Consider the following 27274-nt stretch of genomic DNA (forward strand, 5'->3'; position numbering starts at 1 on the left):
CCCCGAACTTCGTGAGAAGGTCCTGCCGGCACGGCAGCCGAATGTGAGGAAGGAGAGACCAGTGAAGCAGATCCGTGAACCACCACTGCCTGGGCCATTACAGGGCAATCAGGATCATCCGCGCCCTGGACTGGGCCAGCTTGATGAGCACCGCCGGAATCATGGGAATGGGTGGAAAAGCGTACAGAAAGTTGTTCGACCAGTTGATCCATAACGCATTCCCCAGCATTCCCTGCTGGTAGTACCTGGATGCGAAGTTTCGTCATTTGCTGTTTTTGGCGGTGGCGAACAGATCCACCTCTGGAGTGCCCCACCTGTCGAAGACGTCTCCGAGCACTTCGTCGTTTATGACCCATTCGTGGTTTTCCTGAATCAGTCTGCTCAGTCCGTCTGCCTGAGCATTCTGCACACCTGCTGTTTGAGTAGCCGTTATCATCAGTCCTCTGGCAAGAAGCCAGTGACAGATTGCCTGCGCCTCCTGCGACAGGGTGCGCGATCGAGCCCCCCTGCTTGTTGAGGTAATACATTGTGGTCATACTGTACGTCTGTACAAGCAGAGAGTTGGTCTGAAAAGACGGATGAAAGGCCTTCAGTGCCAAGTTAACAGCTCCGAGTTCCAGAAAATTGATGTGATACGTGGACTCCGTCTGAGACCACGTTCCCTGGATCTGTAACTCCCCGGAATACGCTCCCCAGCCGTGGAGAGAAGCATCCGTCACGATAGTTAGTCTGAGTGGGAATGTCCTTGTGGAAGGGAACCCCCTTGAGGAGATTCTCTGCTGAATACCACCATTTCAGAGACTGTAGAGCATGCAGAGAGTCTTATCTTGTCGTCCCAGTTGCCTCTCCTCTGGTCCCACTGATCCTCCAGACACTCCTACAGCGGTCTCATGTGAAGCCGTGTGTGTGGAAGATACAGGAGGCCATCGACCCCAGTAGAGTCTCTGGAACGGGCGGTAGATCTTCTTCTGGTCCTTGGGCTTCTCCAAGCCCACCGCCGTCAGAGTCTCAGCCTCCGCCTCCATGCGGGCCATCTCATCGTCGGCGTGTTTACCGAATAGGGTCTCACCCGAGAAGGGCAGGTTGGCCACCCCCTGCTGAGCTTCCGGCTTCAGTGATGTCAATCTGAGCCAAGTGTGGCACCTCTGATTCACTCCATTGCAGTATATGTGGGCTGCCAGTAGCGACGAGTCTGCAGCAGCGCTGATCAGCTGGTTCGACACCAGCAATCCCTCATTCAGAATCTCCATAAAATCCTCCTTTTCCCGTGGGAGGAGGTTGGCGAACTGTACTCCCAAAGCGCCCGGTCATAGTGCCCCAACAGCGCAGATGCACTGGCAGCCTTCATAGAGGTAGCGGCCGTTCCGCACACCTTCCTGCCCGCTGAATCCAACCAGCGACTCTCCTTGTCCGGAGGCACATTGGAGGACAGGGTGGTGGCATGTTGCTTCCTTGCCGCCGTCACAATTACGGAATCCGGAGTTGGATCCAATCGGAGGAAAGCTGGGTCCGCATCAGGAGCCTTGTACTTCTTTTGCAGTCTGGAGGGCGCTGCTTTCGCCACCGCCGGAGTGAGGAAGAGCTCCATGGCGGGCTCCACCAATCCAGGCACCAGAGGCCTCAATAGGTGTTTCTTATGGAGAGTCTCAAATATCACGGAGGTCGTAGGCGTGGGCACAGTCATTTGGATGCCTAGCTTGCTCGCACCCCTCAATAAGACTTCGTGAAGAGACCACTTCGTCCACAGTGGATACCCTCGTCCGAGGGGATCCTGATAGAGTTGGGGAATAATCCTTTGCGCTGGACGACTGTGCTGTACCTAGATCGACCCCTCCTACGGTGTCGTCTTGATCTCGTCGATGAGCGACGGCGACTCCTTGATCTCCCACTCTGTCCGGAGCGAGATCTAGGTCTCCTAGGCCTTGGACGTTCCGCGGGTGCCTGCGGAGGCACTTGCGGTTTTGCGGGTGCCTGCGGCGGAGCCCGAGATGGCGGCCTGACCAGGGTCCTCGGCCGAGGTGCCCACTTAAGCGGCGTAGGGAGGAGCGGCAGTGAAACGGATCTGAGGCCGTGGCGGTGCATGTGGAGGAACAGGAGGAGGTGGTGGCGAAGGAGTGAACGGCGGCGGCTCCTTAGGCAGTGGAGGAGGAGGACTAGGTGACTTCGGCTTGGGAGACTCCCTCAACTTCTTCCTTGGCGTAGGCGACAGAGAGGCAAGGCCCCCCCGTTGGTAACCGACGTCGCCGTCATGCCCCTGAGGATCAGGAAGGACTCCAGAACGCCTCCTGGAGGATGACCTCTTCCTCTTAGGCGTCGAGCGCCTCTTCAGTGTCGAAGAACGCCTCCTCAACGTCGACGAACGTCTTCTTGGCATCTACCTATGCCTAGACGACGTGCTTCGCCTCCTCGACGCTGAAGGTCTGTGCCTGGACTTCGAATGGGTCCTTCTTGACGCCAATCGCCGAGTTGACGTCGAGGGCCAACGGCGGCATAGCCTCAACGGCAAGCGCCGACGGCGAACAGCGGTGTCCCCTCGACGGCGAGCGCCGACGCATACTGTAATCCTTACGACATCGAAGTATCGACGACGTCGAAGATGATGACGCAGACGATGACGACGTCTTCGGCGGCGACCTAGACAGCCCCTTCGACGTCGACGTCGCCTTGACCCAGAGCCCTGGGGAGACAGGGAGCAGACCGCAGTCATGCCTCTCGACGCAGTCGTCGATGGAATCGACGTAGACTGAGAACGGTGATGTTTCCTGGTTTTCTTGACGCTGGGGAGCCCCCCAGAGGCCTCAGCATGGGCAGAGGAAGCAGATCCAGCATGCCCAGACCCACCTTGACTCTGCAGCCTTCTTTCTTCCAGTCCTTGGAGCCTGATCTTTCTGTCTCTCAGGGTTCTGGAGGTGAAGGTCTGGCCAATCTCACACTTCTCAGGCAGATGAGTAGAAGGGAGGCACAGGATACACACAAAGTGTGGGTCCGACTTGGCCGCCTTCCTTGAGCACTATGGGCATTAATCAAACAATGCTGGCATTTTAGACAAAAAAGAAGTGCTCTGAATACTAGAGAAGGAAGATGGTATCAAAACACGTTGAGTGTAAACACTCACACACTATAAAAGTGCAAGAATTCTTACAATAAACCCAAAAAGGGAGAGCTCATTGCTCCAGGGTCCTGCTAGCAGGAGCCGGAAAAAAGAACTGAAAGTAAAGGTGACCAGCTGGGCATTCTGGGATACTGAGAAAGTTCTAGAAAGTTTTCTTAAAGGCACGGTATCCCTTTTTGAGCCACATAATGGCAGCCTATGGGGCTTTTCGGTCCTCCCCTTCCTCTATCATTCCAGAGGCTTTGTAGGTTTAAGGGGAAGTTTTTCTCTTAAGAAAACTTGGCAGGCTGTGCTGTGTGTGGTTTTGGTGGAATGTCTAGTTGAAGTACTGGAGAGTGTAGCCTGTGGATATAGGCTGCATTATATGTCTTTAAATTCTCTCTTAAGTGTCTGTACAGGACTGCATTGTTAGACAGCTTAAGAGATTCTTTTTGATTGCTCCGGGGTCCACACTCATGAGCGGGACTATTCACTAGACTATGACTATACATAGAGATCCCCAACTACAGAAATAAACTTACCTTCCGAGACAAGTTCTGGGCCTGCTTCTTGTGCTCACCTGGGAGGTATTGGAGAAGGCCCTCCATCTCATTCCAGTGAGCAGGATCGTACCTTCCAAGAAAGCACATAAATGTGGCGATACGCCAATGGAACTCTTCTCCATCACAGCTATATGTTCACATTCTTTATCAGGCAGTGGGGCTTCTTCACATGCCTGTCAGTTGACTCACTTCCAGCAGTGGTGATAACTAGGGAGTCTAGTGGAAGTTGGTCCCGTAAATAGATGGGGTCAGATGGAGGCCTACTTTTTATCCACCTTGAGTGTTATAATCCTAGTTCCAACAGGGTCTTTAAAAATGTCTTCTGTATGCCTAAGCATGCCCTTGAGCATTGGGAGGTATTGAGTGGCTCTGAGAGAAAGAAAGTGTTTTGAAGAAGAAGTCTTCTTCTAAGGGCTCGTTTTGTAGTTCCACTTGGTGGAAAGATGTAGCTCTTGCTATGAGCTCCCAATAGGATGTGGAGTCATCAGGAGGGGAAGACCGAATGAGATATGCATCTGCGTCCTCTGGTGGGTTAAATCATAGGTATCCCAGGGGTCGTTATGTGGTGGAGTACATAAAGTGTCCTGTCCCCCAATATGCCCAGCAATATCAGAACGCAGCGACCCCGACGTAACATATCCAGTGGGTCCTTTGTTGAATGTGGTGGAGGGTGAAGGTGGTGAGGGTGATGCAAGAGATGATGGCATTGTCTGCCTTCCGGAGTTTCTTTGTAGGAACTGGTATGTTCAGAGCCTCCTGGAAAGACAACTGTCTTTTGAGTGGTGGAGGAATCTGCGGAGACGAGTGGGCAAGGATTCGACACATCGAGGCCAATGACAAATTTGCTTTTGTCTAGCATCCGTTGCTCTTCAAGTCGATGGGAAGATTGGCATCACTCGTCTGCTAGAAGTAGGCTTGGTAATTTTAAGGTTCAATAGAGGTTTCGATTTTGGCACCGAAGCTCTGCTCAGCTTTGAAGCGGTGGAATTCAGCGTGGAGCAGATGGTTGGGTAGGCACCAGCCAGCGTTTGGAGACCGAAGTGATCGATGCCGAAGGTTTCGGCTTTGGTTGCTTTTTCGGCACCGAGCCAGAAGGTGGGGTGTCTGAAACAGTTGCTCTGTGCCAACCATGGCAGGATGACAGTGGTGGACCACTGTATGACGTTCCAGAGGAGTCGAATGCCTTTTGGGCTGATCGAAACTGTGTTAAGGGGCAAGGGGTATTGTGCTCACAAACTGCGGAGCAGGAGTTATGCCCTCCACCTCTGATCCGGAACTGCCCTGGATTGAGAACGCCTCTTTCTCCGCAACAGACTGTTAAGGATGTGTTCTTCCTCTTAGACGCAGTCATGATCGAAAATGCCTGGAGTGTCGTCTATGCTCCTATGCGACATCTCAAGCCGATGTGTGCAACGGTCTCGAAGGGTTTTCTCATAGTAGAAGGAGCAGCGGGTGCCACAATCAGCTTCTCTGTGTTCTGGTGACATGCAAAGAATGCTGACCTGGTTTAAGTCTGTCCGTGGGTACTTCCCATGGCAGGGAGCACAATAACAAAAGGGCGTCTAATTCCATCACCTTCAAGACATTCTTGGAAAACACGATGGAGACTGAAGGCTGCCCAAAGGTCGAGGCCCTGTGGGGGCCATGGTTGAAGCATCTCGCCGAAATATGAAATACCCAAGAGACGCAGGTCAGAACCTGGCGGCGGAAAGAAAACAATCGACTTGTTGCCCAAGCGCTTATCACCAAGAGGAGGAGTCCCTCTACCTCATGGTTTGAAATAAAAACATTCACACATCTGGACCCAACGCTTGATGGTAGGAGTATGCTAAGCATGTGCATCTACAGCCACAAAAGGCTCAAACAGTGTATTCCTATTTTCCAAAGAAAGATGTGTATAAAACTGCCTTCCTCTGCGGTAAAAATGTAACAAAGCTCTTGAAAAGAAAAAACCCTCACAGGCAGCCCTTTCCCCAAGGTATAACTAGCCATTTGTTCAGTTGCTTATTGCTGTATTCAGGTGAAAAACTGGAACTAATGAGATGAAACCCTAGCTCACAAGGTATTAATTTGTGTCAAAATAGCAAAGTAGCAAAACAAATTCCCTTTTCAAGCAGCACAATTAAGTACTCACCCACACAATTCCAGTCGACCATAGTATTGTACACCGTTCCCTCCAGATGACATGCAAAATAGCAAGAGCAGGGATGAAGGAGAAACCAGACATACCAAGTACTTTGAAAGATATTTTTAAGCTTACTAGCCTTGTCTGGAGATTTGTTCATTATCTGTTGAAGGCACACCCTGCAACATTTAGAATTTTGAGAAATACAAACAGTGGCCCAAGCTATGCATTAATGGAAATAAATAAATAAGGACATCCACTTGGCTAAATTTACTAGTCCCTCCCTAATTTTTTTAAACATATTTACGTTAGGTTAAATTATCCCTGTACCCTTCTACAAACATCACCACTGGATTCATTATCAAGAAAGAAAGGAGTGTGATCTTCAATTGTTCCACAAACTAGCACCTTTTTGGAAAAACTTACACTTCAAACCGCATCAATTGAATTTGGTTTCATGTTAAATACTTGGCCACCATTCGCTAATTGTGTATTCAAATATATGAAATACGACTGGACGTTACCATCCATAACTTTTGCGCTGAGGGACAAAATTGATGTGAGCAGATCTTGTGGAACAATAGGGAGTCACATCACTAGGATTTAAATATCTGCCACATCATGAACAGCTGTCAAGCAGCTGCCGAAGGTTCACATACCCGGATAGGTGGGACTTTGGGCTCCTCTTTAGTGGGCTGTGGCTTTTCGGTGCTAACACACTCAATTGTGTTACGAAAGGACTGGCGATCATCAAGACGGGGCTTCTTTTCGGAGAAGGAGCTAGAGGCTGTGACCTCTTCAATGCACTTTCGCTTCTGGTCCTTCAACTCTTGGTCTGTGCAGCCTTGTGGCAGGAATGGAACCCTTCTGTCAGATATATTTAAAGAGGGCAGCATTTCTGAACTACTGGGAAGGTAGGAGGGTGAGGAGGTCGATTCACTTTGTGCAGCTGGTGTAGCAGACAGACGACAATATCTTTCTCCTTCTCCCAGGACCCTCTCCAGGTTTATCTCACTGTCAATTGATGACTTTGGATCTCTTTCTGTCTCTTCAACACTAGGGGATGTTTCGGTCTTTGGTTCTTTGCAACTACTCTTAGGTCTGATTCTTGGCGCAGGTCGAGAACGTTTCTTGCAATGTAGGTCTCTTAATCTCCTGGATGCTCTGAATACTTCCACTGGAGAACGCGGCTCTAACTGGTTTTCAACAGGTTGTTGCAAGCAAATTTGCTCATTCTGCTCTCTAGTCAACCCCAACCTGAAAAGCAAGTAAAGACAGTCTCAGTGGAGAAGCTTTAAAGTAACACACTATCCTAACAAAAGTATATCAAATAATTACAAATACTCAATGAATTTTTAAGTGCAGATGACGCCCAGTCCTAACGCTAAGGGCATAACAGAGCATAGAAGATTTTTCAAACAAGTTCAAGAACAAAAAAGGCAAAATTATATGCTTTTCACAGTAATGGCAACAAGAGGTAGAGGGGGTGCAAGAGTAACTAACAATGGTGGGATCAACAAAGGGCCCTAAAAGCACACAAAGAATGATTAACGAGGGTATTACCACATGATGGGCTATTACTAGGTGAGGCATCAATAAGGCAGAATGATGCGTTAGTTGTGTAGTGACTGACCCTGTGGGCATCGAAGGAAAGTTTAATAGCTAATTTTGTAATGTACATCTCAATGTACTGCACCAGAGCAGAAACCTAACTTAACATGAAAATCCAAACCAGATCCCCAAATGGCAAGGTCAACCCATTCTAAAAGGTCTGCTGGCCGTCTTCGTATCTAGCTCTTTGTCCTCCAAGCTGCAGAGTGGATGTATTGAATATCTCTATTTTTTCTTTCTGAATGCTCTATTGTATCAGAACAGAGATCCTTCGGTCTTACAAAGTCTTATCTAGCTAATATACTTTCAGTAGCTCCTTCAAAACTGTGCTTAACATACCTATATGGTATTTAAAAAATATCTTCTTAGTTTTAAACTAGAAGCATTTTGATTTAGTTCCATCATTGGACTGCATTTTTTTTAAACTCCTACTGAATATTTTCCACTCGTTTAAACAGAAGAGACAGCATCTCTAAGGGTTTCTTCCCACACTGCATCCTGCGGGACTATGGCACCAACAATTTTTGTAGAGAGAAGTCTTGTGTTACAACCCAGCGGGCTTTCCAGAAGATTGACGGACAAGTTACTTACCTTCAGTAAAAGCCTTACCTGGTAGAGACATGATCTAGCCACAGATTCCTTACCTTCGAATTTTCCTAGACAGACTGGATCCAGAAGATTTTTCTTTTGAGCAATACTCCGGTGCACTGGTAGGTGGAATCCGTCAACTCTGCGTGACTGCATCGTCTCGGCTGTTGTGACATCTGCGTCACCTATGGAATCTGCATCGACTGCTTCGAAGGCTTCGCTGGCGTCGGAAAATGCCATTGCGGTGTAAGAGCCGGCATAAAAGGCATGAAGGGCGCAGGAGCATAAGCCTGGGGAACGCCAGAGTTAAATGCCATAGGACCCGTGGGACCAACAGGTGCACCAGAGGGGTACATCGCCCTGGAACCTGGAGTAAACTCCGAACATTGCATTCATGAACTGGGATAGCTCCTGACCAGGAGCCGGTAAGGCTGGATAAGGTCCACATGGTTGCTCTTGAGGAGGCGGAGCCTAAGAACGTCGACCTCCTCCTCGACCTGCGGCACCGGGGTCGACAAACCCGCTGGCACTTGCACCTCATCATCACCAACCTCCTCCACCTCATCTTCATCCTCCTAACCAGAAGGATTAGATGGATTCGGAGAAGGGTTCGCTTGCTGCTTTGGTGACCGTGGCGAATTCGGAGGCGAAGTCTCACCATCTGTGTCCTGAGCTTCCGACGCCGAAACCTCCACTTCCTTTCGAAGAAGCCTCACTTGCGACTTCGGTCGCGAACTGGAGTCCTTTCTTGAGTGATGACGTGATTCATGACCCCTCTTCTTATGCTTCTTCCTAGAAGACTTTGAAGCATGAGCAGATGACGACACTGATCTCGACCTCGTTCGAGACCTCGAACGTCGAGAGCGAGACTTTGAAGTCTTCTTTTCTTTCTTGTTCTTAAGCTTCGCAACGAGGAGCTTAGTCTCTCTCTCCCGAAGGGCTTTCGGAGTCATTTTCTTGCACGATTGGCAATCCTCGACGTCATGGTCGGAGCTTAGACACCAGAAGCAGCACTCATGCGGGTCAGTTATGGACATAGTCTTGGCACATTCCCCGCAAGCCTTAAAACCAGTCTTCTTCGAAAACATCGACAGAAGACGAAGATACAGTGAAAATAATCACAAAGTAACAAAGTTACTACAAAGCTACTGTACGATCCCAGAAAACGGTTAGTGTCGACGACGTGGAAAAAAGGGAACGGATGTCATCACGCCGGCGTGGGCCTAATATGGTGTCTGACGTCAGCGGAGTCGCGCGCGATGCTGTGCCTCTGTGACGTCGGCGCGAAGCTACAAAAAGAATTTCCGAATGCTGCTGACGCAGGGGGATATTCACAAGGGGAGGAATCCACTGGCAGATGTATCTATCAGAAACAAATGTTAGGTAAACATGTGCAGGGATGCCCATGTTGCTGCCTGGGGACAAACGTCATGGACTCGAACACCACCCCATTGCAACGCCGTGGTAGCAGCTTTAGCAGAATGAGCCCTTAAACCTTCAGGCGGCTGTTTCTTGGCCAGACCGTAGCAAATTTTGATGAAGAGGATGACCCATCACAAGATAGTCCTCTTCCAAACCGAAGGACTTTTCTTACATCCAAAGTACCCCATGAAGAGTCTGTTGTCCACCCGGAACTGTTCAGTGGGGTCAAGGTAGAACATAAATGCTCTTTCTGGGTCCCGATCGAGCAGTCGCTCCTCTTTTTTAGAGGGGTGCGGAGGAGCGTAGAAAGTGGGCAAGGTGGAGAGGATGTAGTTTAAGGCTAGGGGGGGGTCGTTCTCAAATCTGGGGAACTGGGTTAAAGTCTCAGCAATGACGCTCAACATGCTGTGATTCTGGGCAAATCACAATCTCCCCATACTTAACAAAAATGAATGTGTTCTTGTGTAAGCAACTGGTGCTCATGTAAAGCGCTCTGATACCCAATACCTTTGGGTCAAGTTCGCGCTATAAAACTCCAGAAGAAAAAAAAAGTGACTGATTTCCCCACGTTGAAAGGTGTTACCACTTTCTGTAAGATCGAGAAGTACTTAAGAGCGTCAATGTGTCTTTTTGATGTGGTTTCAATTGTAGTCCAAGCCAAGGTCCCGGCCAACCCGGTCGCCTGTGGCAATGCTTCTTCCCTAAAAACATATCCACAATTGGTACTTCTGCCCCTGCAAGTCCCTAGTAAGTGGTACCCAGGGTACCTAGGGCATGGGAGCTGAAGAGAGGGGGGGGTTTGGGGGGGCACATTGGGGGCTCCGGGGGTCAGAAAAACTGACTGTCTAATTTACTATGGAGTGAGATTCTCCCCTTTCCAATGGTACCTCTCTTGTGTGATTCAGTGCATGGGGGGCTAAGATAGCGCCACGAGCACCGTAGCACTGAAATGAGCCGATCGGCTCATTTTAGTTTCATATGTAATGACGCTAGAGGGATTCTGCATTGGTGTCCCATGGACCTAACTGTTACGCTCGTGGCACACCAGCGCTGCAGCCATGAACATAACCCTTACGTCCATGGCATGGAACGTACTATGGAGGAAAACAACAATGCGGTTTCACAGGTAAGGCCCAACTTACAGTTCCAGCCTTCTGGGTTTAAGATCAGCAGAGAAAAAGGATCAGGTAAGCACAAAGTCTGCACCACCAGCGGCACAGTGCAGCGGTCACATTCGGAGAAAGGCCCAATGCGTTTCAATGGAGAATGGGGGTGCATGAAGCCACGCTGCTTGATGTTAAGTAGATCGATTGCAGGGGCCAAGCTTTAGAGCAAGTATCAGGGTGCTGGGGCAAGGCAGCAGCAAAACATACACCACCAGCGGCACAGGGGCGGCTGAGTGCAGGGTGCAAATACAAAGTTGGGTGGCCAATGCTTTTAATGCAGAAACTCTGTTTTGCAAACCGTCTGCAGGTTTTGCACCGGAGGCTGCAGAAGGGAGACCAGCGACAGCAGAGGTAAGTTAGGGTGTTACATCGTAGGGACACAGTCAGTTCAACTTACCAAGGCCCAGGGGCTTCGGGTGCAGGGGTGTTCTTGGACATTGGATTCTTCTTACCGAAGCATGTCGCTGTCAGGGGGAGCCTTTAGATTCAGTCTACAGACGTCCCCGTAGAGTCCAGGAGGAGTCAGTCAACACTGGACTAGAGGTCAGGATCACGGAGGAACCTGTTCTGGATCAATGGGCCACCTGGAGATGGGCCAGAGGCGCCTGGTGCAGAGTGGGCAGGACTCGCTGTTTTAGAGGGCACCAGAGTCATTTATGTAGATTTCTTGGGGGGACAGATCCACAGTCCACAGGAGTTCTGGTCTTTGTCAAAGGGGAGGCAGTCTTCCTCGGACTCTGAAAGTCGCTGGCTGCAGTACAGGCATCTTATTTTGCAAGGTCTTTGAAGCTGGAGACAGGTCGGTAGGGCTGGGGCCAAGTCAGCAGGTGTCTTCAGAATTCGCTGTACGGTGTCTCCTTAGGTCGGCAGAAACTAGTTTATAGAGTCTGAGGGAGCCATCTAAATACAAAATTTAGGGACGTTTTAAGGGAGTGTAAGGTAGGGCCATTGGGCACCTTACCTGGGGTTACTACATCCTCAATTATGCCACCCTTCTATGAGAGGGAGCATTGTCCTAGTCCTGCTTGGAGGAGTTTGCCCATATTCAAGATGGCAGGGACTGAAAGGTGCTTCACCTAGTTTCCCTTTCTTCCTAGGTTTTCCCGCTCAAAGTATGGGGGTAAACTGGGAACTGCCATCTGCTGCTAGAAGTAGAGGCTGGAGGTCGCATTACAAAGGCAGCAGGCCTCTGAAGATCCCTCTCGAGCACGGAGCCCATCATAGGGGAGGAGGTGTGGCACCTCTGTCCAGGATGTGCATGGTTTCTGGTCCAAAGAGCAGGGGTCCAGATTGAGGTCTGATGGTAGAGGGCGGTCTACAGCTGGTGTAACCACACCATGGATAGTAGGTTTTCAGGGGGCACCTCTGAGGTGCCCTCTGGGTACATGGTTCAATAAATCCCACACAGACATTAGTGACGGTTTATTGAGAGGAGTAGTTTGGGACCAAATACTTCTGGTTTCAGAGAAGCCATCATTGTGCTGGGGAACTCTAGTTGTCGAGTTTCCAGCCCATGTACTCTCTATGGCTTTCCTGGCACTTACAATATCCAATTAAAGACTTAAAGATAGCAGGAGTATATCTGATCACACGCAGTCTTGTCTTGCCCATGTAAAAATATAATGCACCTGTGTACACCTAGTGAGTGTAAAGATTTCTCTACAAATATTGCAATATTGGGTAGGTGGGGGGGGCGGTTAAGGAGGGGAGACCGTAGGGACTTTAGGACTCAACATGGGATTGCTTTGTAGGATGACTGTGGGCTGAATCTAAGAAAAGACTTTTGAAAAATGCCTGCAACTCCACCACACTCCTTGCCGATACAGAAGCAAGCAGTAGTAGAGTTTTCCACAATATGAATTTCAAGTGCAGTCTACAGATAGGTTCTAAGGAGCAAGTAGGAGTTGGCTCAATACAGTGCTCAGCTTCCATGGACATTGTACAGGAGGGAAAATCCTAAAAAGTCTTTCCATAAATAGTGTTGTGATTCTTTGTGAAAACCAGGATAAGACAGTGCCTGGTGCACAAAGTATGGAAGAATTTGATGGTCTGAATGATGTCTGGATTACAGCCCCTGTCTTTCCTCCATGTGTAGAAGTGCTTCCATTTGGCCTTTAAAGTTCTCATGGTTACTGGTGCACATGCCTGTACCGGAAAGATACTGCAGTTAGCTGGGATGTCCAAATGGATACATTCCAGTGGGTGGGGTACTAGGCTGTAAAGCTGAGAGACCAGATATTGTGATGGAACACCTCTCATTGTGCCTGGGGAGTAGTTTGTGCTGAATATTCTGCAGGAATGATGGGGTGGTTGGGTGGATAGCCTCAAGACATAATTCTTGCACAACTGGTGGGCCATGTCATAAGGATAAGGGAACAGGGATTCTCTTTTCCCCTTCCTCAGTAAACTGAAGATTAAAGGACACTGGATTGCGTCATTCCAGGAGCCAGTTATATGCTTCCATTGGGGGTCTAGTTCCTGCAGCAGGGCTCGGACAGATTCTGCAAAAGGGTATTGACAATATTTTTTGATGACATCTGGTCCAAGAGTGACTTGTACAATATACAGAAAGAGTCTACTACAGTAAATCTTGTAGAAGCCAGCAGAGCTTCAGAAAATAATTATTAGAAAACAGCAATGCATAATGCATGACAATGCATAGCAATCCAACCATGTTACAGGCACCTCTGAATGTGAAAGAAATTCCTACCTAAAATAAGGAGACAGTACACCAGGCCAACACGCCGATTCACAGGCACCATACACAGAATTCCCTACCTACTAAACCGACACCAAAATGTATTTTGTACTCCAAAGATAGTTTCTCACCTTTGTCCATAATAGTCTTCAAAGAAATGTTCCTTCCACTGCTCAACCTTCTTCTCCTTCTCTACTTCCTGTCTTATGCGAGTCTGCATTTCTGGAGTGAACTCACCTTACAGGGTACATAAACCAAAAGTCAAGAATGTAGTTACATCTAGCAAGGGCTCACATTAAACATTCTCTTCTAGATGGTAAACAAGATTTTCTATGCGTAATAGACTCGGTAGTAAGATGGTTTGTAGCACAACAGTGTTAATTTAGAAAATATACAATATAAAAGGGGCATGTCTTTCACCCAACCCCTGGTGGTTATACCTACATTTCTCTGCTGCACTCAGACTGCCATGCCCTAACCAAAAATATCCACACAGCCATTCCTCTGCTTCATACAGAAACCATATTGTCTTGAGAAAATACCATAGTGGACTTAACCCCAATGTCTTGCAGACATAATAGGACAAAAAATAAGCCACATACCTGACACAGACTAAACCTGTGTTTGTTAAAACTGTCCATTTTCACAAGAAACAAGCATATCTAAAGTTCCCAATAATACAAGCCTTGCAAATAAAGACTGCCGAGTCCATAACAATAGATTTCAGTCTCACACCTTGGTAATGGTATACAATAACACATCAAACTAAATGAGGCAGACCTTCAATCCTCAAAGTAATGGAAACATGCATACCATCTGCCAAGCGCTCACGCCAGCTCTGGGCAGCATGGGCAAAAAACTCATTGTTCAACGCAGTACTGCTAAGTCGCACCTGACCATCAGTTCCAACCTAGAGAAAAGAATAAAGAACATGAGAAGAATTTTAAGAAAATAAGTGACTTCACAAGGAGCATGTCCCAGCTAATGTCTACCTGTCTGTCCACCTCCGGAAGAAGCGCCAGTAGCTTCTGCTGGAAATGATGAGGTAGTGCATTGAAAGTCCGCAGATTAATTAATGCACGGAGATTTGTGTTTACAAGAATAGAACCCGGTGTTTCACAATCTATCTCTCCAGCTCTGTTTCGCTTTGCTGGATCTGTAAGAAAAACAAATGCATCAAAACAAAACCATGTACTGAGGTAGGTCAAGAAGAAGCTTGGCGTTAAGACATGGCCAAATAAAACTCCCATACTCTGTCGTGTACGTGTGCAACGGGGCCATGGTATGTTGCTGCGTATTGATGCAATACATTTTTTTTTTAAACTCCCATACTCAGCCACTGCAACATAACAGTGTAGATTATTATACAAGATGAGAACCTCTAAAGCCACCTGAGAATTTGCTGAAATGTTTACATACAAATGGTGCACACAGAAAGCAGGCACAAATTCTCTTATAGCAGATCTGAAAATTCCACTTAGAAATGACAGGGGATAGCAATTGCTGCACCCAGCCCTCAAGCTTGGCCATGATTTCTTTCCCTAGTAGCGGCCCGACACTCAAATTTCAGATTTTTAAAGAGGACACTATCCACCTGGAGGATCCTAACAGAGCTCTACAGAAAATTAGCCCTGTACACTAGTTATCAACTGTGACAGGCCATCTGCATGGGGAAAGATACAAGTCTTATACGAGCCACAGCCCTCCAAACTTGAGTTGCATAAACCACTAATTGTTAGAAACAAAATCATTAACATGCTTGCAGTTTTGAGCTAAACAGAGTAGAAATGTTGCCGGATGAGAAGGGGCTTGATTATCACCCACCCCCTCGGGTCAGCCAAACCCTGTGCAGAGCTGCGCTATGACAAGTGGAGGGTGCGAGGAGCTGCTTGCCACTACTTACCATGGACAAAGCAACCCAAAAGTGTGACCAAGAAGCTGACCTACCGATAGACACCCAGGACAGGAGTGAGAATTCCACTAGACAGTCAAAGGCACCCGAAGAAGCCACGCTACAAGATATATTGCTGGCCATCATAGCTTCAAGCGAGAGATTAGAGGCAAAAATTGACTACCAGCACGGACCTGGGACTCCTGCAAGATGACCACAGACACCTTGCTGAAAGGGTGACCTCAAATGTACACCAATTGATGGGAGTCCACTCCTGCTCTGACTGCCCTAAAGGGCCAACTGTCTGCAGTCGAGGTGTAGGTGTGCACAATGGAGCTCCGAGGGGAGGATCCTGAAAATCTTTCCTGCAGGAACGATAGAGTGATGGGTCTGCCAAAGAAGGTGGAAGGCAACAACATAGTAGACAACTTGGAGCACTGGCTGTGCATGGAGGTGGCACCAGAGGGGCTATCAGCCTTGTATGCACTCGCACCAGCGCACTCAAACGACCTGTGATAGTACAGCTCCTACACTCCAGGGACAGAGACCACATCCTAGTACAGGCAAGACGCAAAGATGAACTCAGAGTTGACAATGGGCTGGTGCGCATTTTCCCAGATTTTTTTGAAGTGCAGAGGGCCTCCTTCCAAGAAGTCAAGAAAAAACTCCACCAACTCTATTACAATGTGAATTATGTGAATTGATGACATCTCTATGTTGTTCACAGCCAGAGTGGTAAGTCCGAGGAAACCGAGTTCTGCTGATCCCCGCAAGAGACCTGCGAATGGATGGAGCATCAGCAGGGCATGAGCTTTGGCCAGAGTCCCAGACGGCAGAGGGTGCGGCTAGGCGGCACCTGCAGCAAAAGGGCAAAGAAAGAAACAATAGCCCACAAACGAGGTGCAGCTGGAGCGGCGGAGTGAGACAGAGGTGATGGCAATGATTAGTGGAAAGGACACCAGCTATACCATGCCGGAGTGCACCGATACAGGACTCTGACCACAGCTCTAGTTATTCTGGGAATTACCGTATGGAGATGCCCAAAGTGATATTGAGGTCATACAATGACATCATCTGATCAGCTTGATGAATTGGTTAAAGGGCAGGGACTTGGGTATGGGTGCTTTGCACTAGTCCAGGGGTGACACGCTGTGAACAACGTGGGAGATGGGGTTCACTGGCCACAAGGGCTGGATGGCTGATTTGTGTACCACGAGGGCTGCAAGATCACTCCCCTGCACTAGACGTGCGTGGGTGGGCTTCCACGATTACATTAATTTCTTGTTTTAGTTTGGATTGTGGGTGGGGGGGGGGGGGTTGGGGGGGGAGGGGTCGGAGAATTCTTATCTGCTTGTCCTAGGAGGGGACGTTTGGGTATAGGTTCCGGATTTGAGAGTGTGCCTTAGGGAGGGTTCTTGGGGTGGGAGGGGTGTGTGTGTGTCGACGAATTAGACCATGAGATGGCTGAACGACAAGACTTCGACCATGGCAAGCTCCGCAACATATAACCTCCTTACATGGAAGATCCTGGGAATGCAGACCATGTCCAAGATATACAAGGTCCTTTCCTACCTAAACGGGCGAGGTACCCAAATTACATTCTTACAGTTAACAGTTGACGGCTAAAGAGGGGGCCGCACTGCAATGTAGGTGGCGAGGCCACGCCTACTACACTACACATCTGGAGAATCCTGATTTGGATTAGGGCAGGGCTACCTTATGGGTTGTGGATCAAGTGGTGGACCCTGAGGGGAGATTTGTGATGCTAAGAGGCCGACTGGGAGGGATGACATCTCTATGGTAAAAGTATTCGCACCCAAACATAGACCATTCCTAACAAACCTGTCCAGACAGCTGGCGCCTTTCTCATCACAAAAAAAACTGCTCTATATCTCAGGATAAAAACCGTGGGCCTTCCCCACACCTCTTATTGGTGATAATACTTTAGATACTAGCTAAGCAATGCTGTACACTTGGGGTGCTCCCATTATAAAAAACAAATCTTTGTATAACTATCTTCCACAAACAATATCCTGTGTGTATTTCTCACTTCACACAATGTCTCTCTCACCACCAAAAAGTGTCACAATGACGAAGCACGACAGTAGGTCTTGTTTTTAATGTGAGCAAACCACACAGTAGAGAATAAAATGGAAATCGTGTCAGTGGTTAAGCTCGTTTTTACAGTGTAGAGCTAGAAAAATTATTTTCCAATGTTCTTGCATAAGGGGATCCTATTTTTCACAAAGATTTGTTTCAATTAAGTTGCGCACACTTTTTTCACATACATTATATAATTTATATGGTGTGGAGGCTGCCGGTGATAAGTGGAGCACATTGATGAGAACTTATCAGTAGCTCCCCATCAGTAGCTCCCTGGAGGGTGTTTTCCGTGAGGTGACACCTTTCACACACTTTTTGGTGGTGGGATAGAGACATTGTGTGAAGTGAGAAATACATACAGGATATGGTTTGTGGAAGATAGTTATACAAAGATTTTTTAATAAGGATAGGAGCACCCAACTGTACAGCATTGATTAGCTAGTACCTAAAGTATCTCCAATAAGAGGTGTGGGGAATGCCCACGGTTTTTATCCTGAGATATAGAGCAGGTTTTTTGTGATGAAAAAGTTGTGAGTTGAGGGCAACCTACATTATTTCCCTCTGGAGCTCCTTTGTGTGAAGGGCCTTTCTCGACTTCCCAGGCGATCTTGGGTGGTCAATATTACCGCAGACTTCTCACACACCCCTTTACGAGACTCACAAACTACACGCACAGCCTTCGCTTTCAAAGAGTGGCAAAGACACTGGGGACTAAGACTCGTGGAGACCGATGTAACCAACTGGGAGGGATTACTCCATTTCAGGTCACCAGATGTCTTTCTGTGCACCCCAGATGTCCATAGTCTAGCTCAAAAGGTCGAATACCTAACCCATACTATATCAGATCACAATTCTGCACTTTTGTGGCTGCTGTGGGCCCAGCCTTGCCCATCCATCCCTACATGGAGGCTCAAGCCTGAATCGCTGGAGGATCAACTCTTTCGGGAAACGATAAGGGAGAAAATACTCCAGTACTTTGCAGACAATGCTGGCACGCTGTCCTCACCACAGATGGAGTGGGGTGCCTTTAAGGCGGTTCTTCGGGGCTACTGCTTGGCAGGGGTGAAAGGGGTATGGCATACCCTGCTAGGTGAGGTCCAGACAGCTGAAAAAAGCCCTTAAGGGATTAGAAAACAAACGGCCAGAGAGACCAGACTTACAGGAGACACTAGTAGAGACTAGAGAGGAAGTGGCAGCCCAGGTAGAACTCATCATGTGCTTTGATTACAAACAATACAACGACAGAACGCACGCTAAAAGGGACAAATATGGTTTGTTATTAGCCTGGTTAGCTAACCAGACAAAATGAGGATCGGCCATAGTAAATTTAGAAGAGGACGAGAGAGGTAACAGGGTGTACTCCCAGGAAAAAATTAATGATATATTCGCCAGATACTACACATACACTATCATTACGCAAGTAAACATGGCAGTGGCACAGGCATTTCTGGAGGTACTACCTTTGCCGCATCTGGGGAGAGGACGAGGCGAGAGCCCTGGGGCAGGATGCATCTCAGCAAGAAATATATGTAAGGCTCTCAGTTTTCCGTTTTTAGTGATTTTTATAGATCAATACAGACAGAAAACTATTTATTTTCTTGTCTGTATTTATTTTTTAAATACAGAAAAATACGGAAAATAGGCATTATTTGGATGTTTTATTTCTACGGTCAATCATTAGTGCCAGGTCAGTAGATGTACAGAGAGAGGTAGAAGAGTTATAAAAAGACAATAGGTTTCCCTATTAGCTTAAGTGCAGATGACAGTTATTTATGCTATTTTACAATGCAGGTCTTTTCAAATAACGCTATTGCACTGTATACTGCTGAAATCTTTTAGACATTCATATGAATATATTTTTATCAGTTAAATAAATGTGGAAAAATACCCATTGCAGCTAATTTATACAAGAAAACGCAAAATAAAAATGAATACAGAAAAAATAAGCAAAAAAGAAATGGATAAATACAGACGGAAATGTCAAAAAAATAAATACCATAAAACTGGGAGCCCTAATTATATGCCTTCAAACATATCACAGATGAAGATCCCTGGAGACAGATGCTTAACTTACCTGATAGCCCAGATCTACCACAACAGAGCTGATCTGGTGGAGGGCAATGTGGGACATGCAATTGGATCCCCGAGGTAATCCATGACTTTGTGGGGCACTTCCACTCTCTATGATGGGAAGGATAACCCTCCTGAAGATGGTGGCGGTTACCCGGCTCCTCCATTTGTTTTTTACTACATTTCCCCTGTGGATACAAGGGGCCCAGCTCAGAGAACTGTAAACGCTGGGCACAGAGTTTATTTGGGGGAATCTGGGCACATAAGTGTGGCACTAGCCACCATGAACCGTTTAACAGCAAAAGGGGGGCCTCACAGTCCCCGATTTCGAGCTATATGTTACATAGTGGCCAAACTACAGTGGCTGATCCAGGGAATTGCACAGACTCAATCAGGGACAGACCCCTGGCCCCTTATGCCACCACCCAGGGAGCTTCTTCCGGTTCCCCTTTGAATGAGACTATCAAACGTAGATGATTCCTGGGAGTTCCGTACACTACCGAAGTGCTGGAGCAGGAGATTGCAACAAATGCGCACTAAGATTCCATATTCTGTGGAGTTACCTCTGGATTTCCCGCACGCATGCACTTCCACATGCACTTCCGCACGAGGGGGGATTGGCGGGGACTGGCCTTATGGGTGGAAATAGTGGTGATGAAGGTGGGGGGCCTGCATAGGGATTCAGAGCTCCTTCCGTTTGAGGACTGTAGGGAGGAGTTCAAATTACCCCAGGGGCATTTTCTTTTTCAAAGGGCATTCACATTGGCGATGAGGAAACATTGGGGTGGGTCCACCAAACACATTCCTTCCGAGAGCTGCCAATATATAGCACTTAGCGGGTACCATTAGAACAGTTTCATGCCTTTATAGAGCTGCCCCTATACACACTGCGAGCTAGATGGGAGGAGGACCTGGGCACCCCTATTGGGATGAAAGACAGGGATACAATTATGGAACAAATGCCAAAAGGTCTCTAGAAATGCACATTTTAAACGTATACATTAATATGTGCTACACAGATCATACTGGACCCCCGAACGCTTAGGCAGGTACTTCCAAGTACTGGATGCAACCTGTCCCAGATGCGGAGAAGAAAGGGCCAGCATTATTCATATGTCCCGCAATTCACACTTTTTGGGAGGGAGTCATACAGACAACTGCGGAGTGCATTGGAAAGGAGATCCCGCGCACCCCAGGACATTGTCTTGCTAGGGTAAGGGAACCAACCCAGTAGGAAAAGTTAACAGGGAGATTTCAGGACTCAGCATATATACTTGCTAAACGAGAGATATTTAGGAATTAGAAGACAGCAAGGGGCCCACGACTACTGGTGTGGAGGAGGGAGCGGATTAAGTGGGCGGGCTGCAAAGAGAGAGTCCTCCTGCGAAAAACACAGAGGGGCATAGGTAAAATTGAGGGTCCTTCAGCTTGGGACGCGCTAGCAGACAGCCTAACTAGTCCAGAGTGGGACACACCAGCAGGCTACCCTGCGGGATTCCCCCCAGATTACCTGTGTGACTGACAGAAGAAGTCCTGTCGAGGATCAGATGCTTCATATAGTGTGATTACGGCCGGCCTTGGATGCGGAGCTAAGCGACTTCCTGACCTCAAGAAGTACAGGCTTAGCCCATTCATTATTGAACAATTTAATATTACAAGGGAGGTGGTGGGCTGACTCATGGGGGAGGGAATGTTATTCTGCCCTAAAGATACCCATGAGTTGCAATGTGCACTCTGCTTAGCTCTGAAAACCCAATAAAATCTGCTTACATTTTTTTCTTTAAAAGAGCACCTTGATATACATGTGTAAAGATATACGCTGTATTACATTTCTCGTGTGTTTGAGTTAATAAACTATAATCTTGTCCATCTACAACACCAACCCAGACCACCCAGAGGGTTTCTTGCGATCGCTTACTTGCCTTTTAGTTCAGTATTGGCATTGTTGCCAGGTTGGGAGGAGGGATGACTGTTTCCATGTTCATTTTGAAAACTGTCACTTAAAAAATCTCAAGGCACTGATATAACCTGATGTAGCAAGGCGAGACATTTAATATAAAATACACTTTCTAAACATTTAAGAGATTTTAATTTTACACTTTTGTTAAAAGATTTTTAAAAAAGAATGAACTCCTAAAGTTAAATGGGGCAGGACACCATATTTGCTCTTCTTTATTCAGTTAGTGTAAATAAACGAATGCAGGTTTAATTAAGATCAACTATGGCCCACATGTGAAGGTCAGGAGGGCTGCACGCGGCCCCCAGGCTGTACTAGAGTATCACTGGTATAGAGATAGCTAAAGATATATATCTAGTGGCTGGATAGCACAACATGAAACCAGATAACCTGAGATTAATCGCGGCTTCCCCACTTAACCCAAATTCTGTGATTAGCCAATTGTTTTGGTTTCACTTTCTCTTTTTTCTTCATTATCACATAGAAGACCTTGAAATACAGGACTTCAAGATGTGCACTGTATTAACTTTACCAGGTGTTTGATTTAATAAATCATGTCTTTCATGAATAAGAGTAAACCAAGCCACCCAGAGTGCACATAACAAGGGGTTTGCCTGTAAGTTCATTATTATCACTATGGTGGTGAAATAATGTTTCTAAATCCATATTTCAAAACGATCACTTAAAAAAAACCAATACATTTGTTTGCAATGATAATCTTGTGTACTACGGTGAAATGGTTCTAGACGTTGATGCAATACACTTTTTGAATTCTAAAGATACTTTATCATACGTTTACACTTTTGCTGCAAAATGCCTTTAAAAAAAATGAAGGTGTTCTTAACGTTAAGCGGTGCAGGACACTTTAGTTACTTACTTTCTTTCAATCAATCAATCAATTTATATAGAATACTACTCACCCGGAAGGGTCTCAAGGCGCTTGGGGTGGGGGGGCGGGGGGAGGAATTGTTACTGCTCGAAAAACCTGGTCTTGAGTTGCTTCCTGAAGGAGAGATTGTCGTGGGTCATCCGTAGGTGGATGGGGAGGGAGTTCCATGTCTCGGCCGCCAGGTAGGAGAAGGATCTTCCTCCGACGGTGGCTCTGCGAATGCGTGGTACTGTGGCGAGGGTGAGGCTGGTTTAGCTCAGCTGGCGGGTGGGCGCGTAGGGCGGTTGTTGAGGTACTTGGGACCCAGGTTGTGGAGAGCCTTGTGTTCGTGGGTGAGGAATCTGAACGTGATGCTCTTGCTGACGGGAAGCCAGTGCAGGTCTCTCAGGTGGACAGAGATGTGGTTGTGGCGGGGGATGTCCAGGAGGAGTCGTGCGGAGGCGTTCTGTATGCGCCGGAGTCTTTTCTGTAGTTTGGCTGTGGTTCCTGCGTAGAGGGTGTTCCCGTAGTCCAGACGGCTGGTGACGAGGGCCTAGGTGACCGTCTTCCTGGTTTCGGTGGGGATCTATCTGAAGATCTTTCGGAGCATGCGCAAGGTGTTGAAGCAGGATGACGAGACGGCGTTGACTTGTCTGGTCATCGAGAGGGAGGAGTCCAGGATGAAGCCCAGGATCCGTGTGTGGTCCGTTGGCTTGGGGGTGGTGCCCAGGGCAGGGGGCCACCAGGAGTCGTCCCAGGCAGAGGGGGATGATCCCAGGATGAGGTCTTGTCTGAGTTCAGTGTCAGGCGGCTGTTCTTCATCCAATTGGCAACGTCTTTCATTCCTTCGTGTAGGCTGGCTCTGGAGGAAGAGATCAGCTGGGTGTCGTCGGCGTAGGAGATGATGTTGAGGTTATGTTGGCGTGCGATGGCTTCAAGGGGGCTCATGTAGACGTTGAAGAGGGTGGGGCTGAGTGAGGATCTTTGTGGTACGCCGCAGATGACTTCGGTGGCCTTGGATCTGAACGGGGGGTGGCGGACTCTCTGGGTTCTTCCGGTGAGGAATGAGATGATCCACTCTAGTGCCTTCTCTTGGATTCCGATGTTGCTGAGGCACTGTATTAGGGTGCGGTGGCATACAGTTTTGAACGCTGCAGAGAGGTCCAGGAGGATGAGGGCAGCTGTTTCTCCGTTGTCGAGCAGGGATCTGATGTCGTCAGTAGCTGCGATGAGGGCGGTCTCAGTGCTGTGGTTGGCTCGGAACCCGGACTGTGAGGGGTCGAGGAAGGCGGCGAGCTGTTTGTTGATGGACTTCGATGACTTTGGCAGGAAAAGGGGAGGAGCGAGATGGAGCGGAAGTTCTTGAGGTCGGTGGGGTCTGCTGTCAGTTTCTTCAGGAGGGCGCTGAGCTTGGCGTGCTTCCAGCTCTCCGGGAAGGTGGCGGTGTTGAAGGAGATGTTGATGATGTCCCGGAGTTGGGGTGCGATGATGGAGTCGGCCTTGTTGAAGACGTGGTGGGGGCAGGGGTCGGTAGGGGATCCGGAGTGGATGGTGTTCATCGTGCAGGTGGTGTCTTCGGTGCTGACCGGGGTCCAGGCGCAGAGGGTGGTGGTGGGGGAGTTGGTTCGGTGGTGAGGTGTGTGGTTGGTGCGCCGAAGCTGTTGTGAATGTCGGCGATCTTGCAGTGGAAGAAGGAGGCCAGTGAGTCGCAGAAGTCTAGCGAGGGAGTGATGTTGTTTCCGGCGTTGGAGAGCTCTTTGACGATGCTGAAGAGTTCCTTGCTGTTGTGGGTGTTGTTGTCCAGTCGTTCTTTGAAAGCAGTCATTTTGGTGGTGCGGATCAGTTGGTTGTGTTTGCGGGTGGCGTTCTTTAACTTCAATTAAATTTTAAATAAATACTTGCCCATTTAACATTTTTTTTAATGTTAGTGCTTAGTCGAGTACGAAGCAGCCCAGTGCTGCTGTTGACCAGGGGACGCATGTAAAGGTCATGAGAGTCGACATGGCACATATCCCTGTGTGCCATGCCCACAACCCACAGCCTGTGGCATCGGTAAGTCACCCATCTAGCAGGCCACACAGCCCTAGGGCAGGATGCACTATACCACAGGTGAGTGCATTAAAGCCATATTGAGTACACCACAGCTCCATGGTGGCTTTACTGAATGCCAAGTTTGGGATCAAACTTCTCAGCACAATAAACTCAAATGGATGCCAGTAAAGGATTTATTGTGAAATGAACTCTGAGGGCATCTCTGAGACGCCCCCTAAAAAACGACCAAATCTCTAGTGTGCAGTTGATAGGTCTGCACACACAGACAGGTTTCTGACCTTCTGAACTTGGAGCCCTTGTGCTCTCATGGGTCAGGATGGAAGAGCTTCTCACCTACCCCTACCTCCTCCCCCAAGCAGGAACAGCATTCAGAGCGTGAGCCGTAAAGGCTTCTGCCCTTTGTTACGCTGACTAGGGCTTCTCCAGCTACTGAAGATGCCCCCCCCAACCAAGCCCGACTTTTGGCTGAAAGGTCAGGAAAATTAGAAGCCAGGAGTGCATGTCCCCTCTCTGCCAGGACCACCGCTAAGATGCCCTGTGCCAATGAGACCCCATCCTAAGCAAATCCTCCATCTTGAATGGAAGGATTCTATCCAATCAGGTTAGGGAATGTCCCCTCCCCAAAGGGAGGAGACATTCAATGGGAAAAGTCACCCTAAAGGCAAGTAGCATGTTATCTACCATCTGCTCATACCATTAAAGACCCTAACTTCAGTATTTGGGGACACACCTAAACCTTGACCCCCAGATTCCCGAGACCTAAGAAGAAGACTGCGAAGGCAGGGTGTGCTACAGAGCTCGAAGACGACAAATGATTTGGCCCCAGCCCTACCGCCTGTCACCTGCTCAAAGACCCTATGGAGAAGACTATGCCTGTCCTGTGGCCAGTGACTTCCAGAACCCAAGGAAGTCTACCGCTTATCAACAAAGATCAGCTCTTCTGAGGAGAGCAGCCCTGCCTGGAAAACTTCAAAAGACTCTGGATCCAGGTATATCTGCGTCATTGGCCCACTCTGCACCAAAAGCCCACCACTGAGTCAGAGTGGCTCACCTGTCCAGTGAAGTTTCACCAGTGATTAAGACCTAGACTCCATTGTTGGCTGACCTCTTCTAGACCTCACAAACTTGCCTGCATCCTCTACACGAAGGGATCCCCTGACCGCGACGACTCCGGTAAAGAAAATCCGAATGCAAAAGGCACTCTGCACCCTCAGACTATTTGTGCTAGGGGGACGAACTGCTTAATGAGATAATGAAGATACATCAGCCGCGGAATGTAAAGCCATAAAGATGTAATTACAAAATTGGAATGTGTTTGAAAATGCCATTGAAGAGGATTAGAAAACAACAACAACAACAACAAAAAAAGGCATACGATATGGTGAGTCACCGGTCAACTTGCCAGCACATGGTCAAGTAGATGAACAGATTTGAATAATTTTTTGAGAGCCTGAGCCCGCATTCGCATTCTGCAGGGGCAGCCTTAAGGGGAGTTTACGATTAGCAACCAACCTGGAATGGGTTTCCCGATGTTTTGCAAATTTTGTACAGGGTTTCTGCATAGTTCTGCTGTGCTTGACCCAGTCAGGGTTAAAGAGCAGCTGCTTGAAGAACTACTGGTTTCACCATCACGTCGGCCTGTGAAAGCTGAACAGAAATCGGTTGGTCAGACGTGAACTGAAAAATTCACCAGGAAAAACAAGTCTTGTGCAGTATAAAATCTTTCACTGCTAAGAACTAAATAATTCAGACCATTTTAGGCATTTGTCCTATGCTCCTGTCCATCATGACCGCATGCATGCAAGACTATAGTTTAACCAAATCTCTCACTTTTTTCACTTGACACCCTCCTCTTAACAGTTACACATTTAAGACTGCTAGTGCCCCTCCTCAAAGCCTGGTCTAAGAACCCCATAATACCTGGCCGCAATGGAAGACCCACCATCTAAAGCGCCAACATGGAATCTCTTCTAGCTGAGAACACCGATGAATAGCTCAGAATGCAGATTCATCAGAGCTCAGTCAGTGAAAGAAAATCTATTCCCAGAATTCCAGTTCACTTTAAGGCATTATTTTGAGATGGTAGGTAATTCAAGATAACATACTCACCAGACGAGGACTCCAAGCAAGCACCATTCACTTTCAAAGGTGTCAATACAACGCGAGGAAGTAGCAAACCTGCCCTTTTCTTCTGATTTATCTCCTAAAATTAAAGAGAAAACAAATATCCTAAGTGTTACCGGTAAATCAAAGCTAAAATGGGACACTGGAAAACGAAATTCTACATACAGTGATATGTTAAGTATAATAAATATGAGAAACAGCGCAGGATGTGTCTCGGGAATAAAACACTGCAGTCAATTAGAAAAGCTGCTTAAAGTAGTTAACACAGTTGTATAGAACCTTTCCCAAGAGCAACATTATGGCATTATGGGAATTAGTTATTGATAGTCCGGGAGTATTTTCTCTCCATTTTATAACAAAATTATATGAAATGCATTTAAGCAAACACTGCTCCTGTACAATTACAAGGGAGGTACATGTTCCTCCCTTATAAAGGGGTATTAAATAGAAATCACACACAGGGAGCAGATAATATGTGGAGCTTCTAATCCTCAATGGCATTTTAAACCTAAACTTAGTTCACCAAAACTATCACGTATTGCGACAAAAAAATACCTTTATTAAACAAGGCATTTACCAGCCAGAGTCTAAAATATAAATAGCATGTCAAATGCATAAGTACAAAAACCCCGTGCATCAGAGCACTTGGGTCAATTTTTGAGTCCAGGTCTCTGTAAATCTATTTTCTACACACCCTTGGAAAAACATTAACACTGCCAAAACCTTTTTTGACAAAACCAATAACATAGCAGATGAAAAAAAAAAAAAAGAACACATCTGCGGCGGCTGGAATGTAGACAAAAAAAACTACTGACATTTGACCATAAATGATTCATATGAAGCATGTGCACCAAAAGAATACCCTTAGCAGCACAACCAGACAACCTCAACATACTTCCAGGCACCACTTTAGTGTTTTAAGCTATTAGCAGATTTCCTACTAAT

At 47.5% G+C, this 27274-nt stretch overlaps 1 protein-coding gene across 3 annotated transcripts in view; it reads right to left on the reverse strand.

Annotated features, from left to right (window-relative positions):
• The window catches only part of ASXL1 (ASXL transcriptional regulator 1), a 100678-nt gene that overhangs the window by 18473 nt on the left and 54931 nt on the right, over nt 1-27274 (reverse strand). For all 3 annotated transcript variants that reach the window (XM_086932669.1, XM_086932668.1, XM_086932670.1), the window contains 6 exons: nt 26315-26408; nt 25718-25852; nt 14257-14420; nt 14078-14174; nt 13396-13501; nt 6439-7036 (listed from right to left, as the gene is read on the reverse strand). In XM_086932669.1, coding sequence (XP_086788795.1) covers nt 6439-7036; nt 13396-13501; nt 14078-14174; nt 14257-14420; nt 25718-25852; nt 26315-26408 — 1194 coding nt within the window. The remainder of the gene's footprint in view (nt 1-6438; nt 7037-13395; nt 13502-14077; nt 14175-14256; nt 14421-25717; nt 25853-26314; nt 26409-27274) is intronic.

The sequence above is a fragment of the Lissotriton vulgaris genome, chromosome 7 (genome assembly GCF_964263255.1).
Source record: "Lissotriton vulgaris chromosome 7, aLisVul1.2, whole genome shotgun sequence".
NCBI lineage: Eukaryota > Metazoa > Chordata > Amphibia > Caudata > Salamandridae > Lissotriton > Lissotriton vulgaris.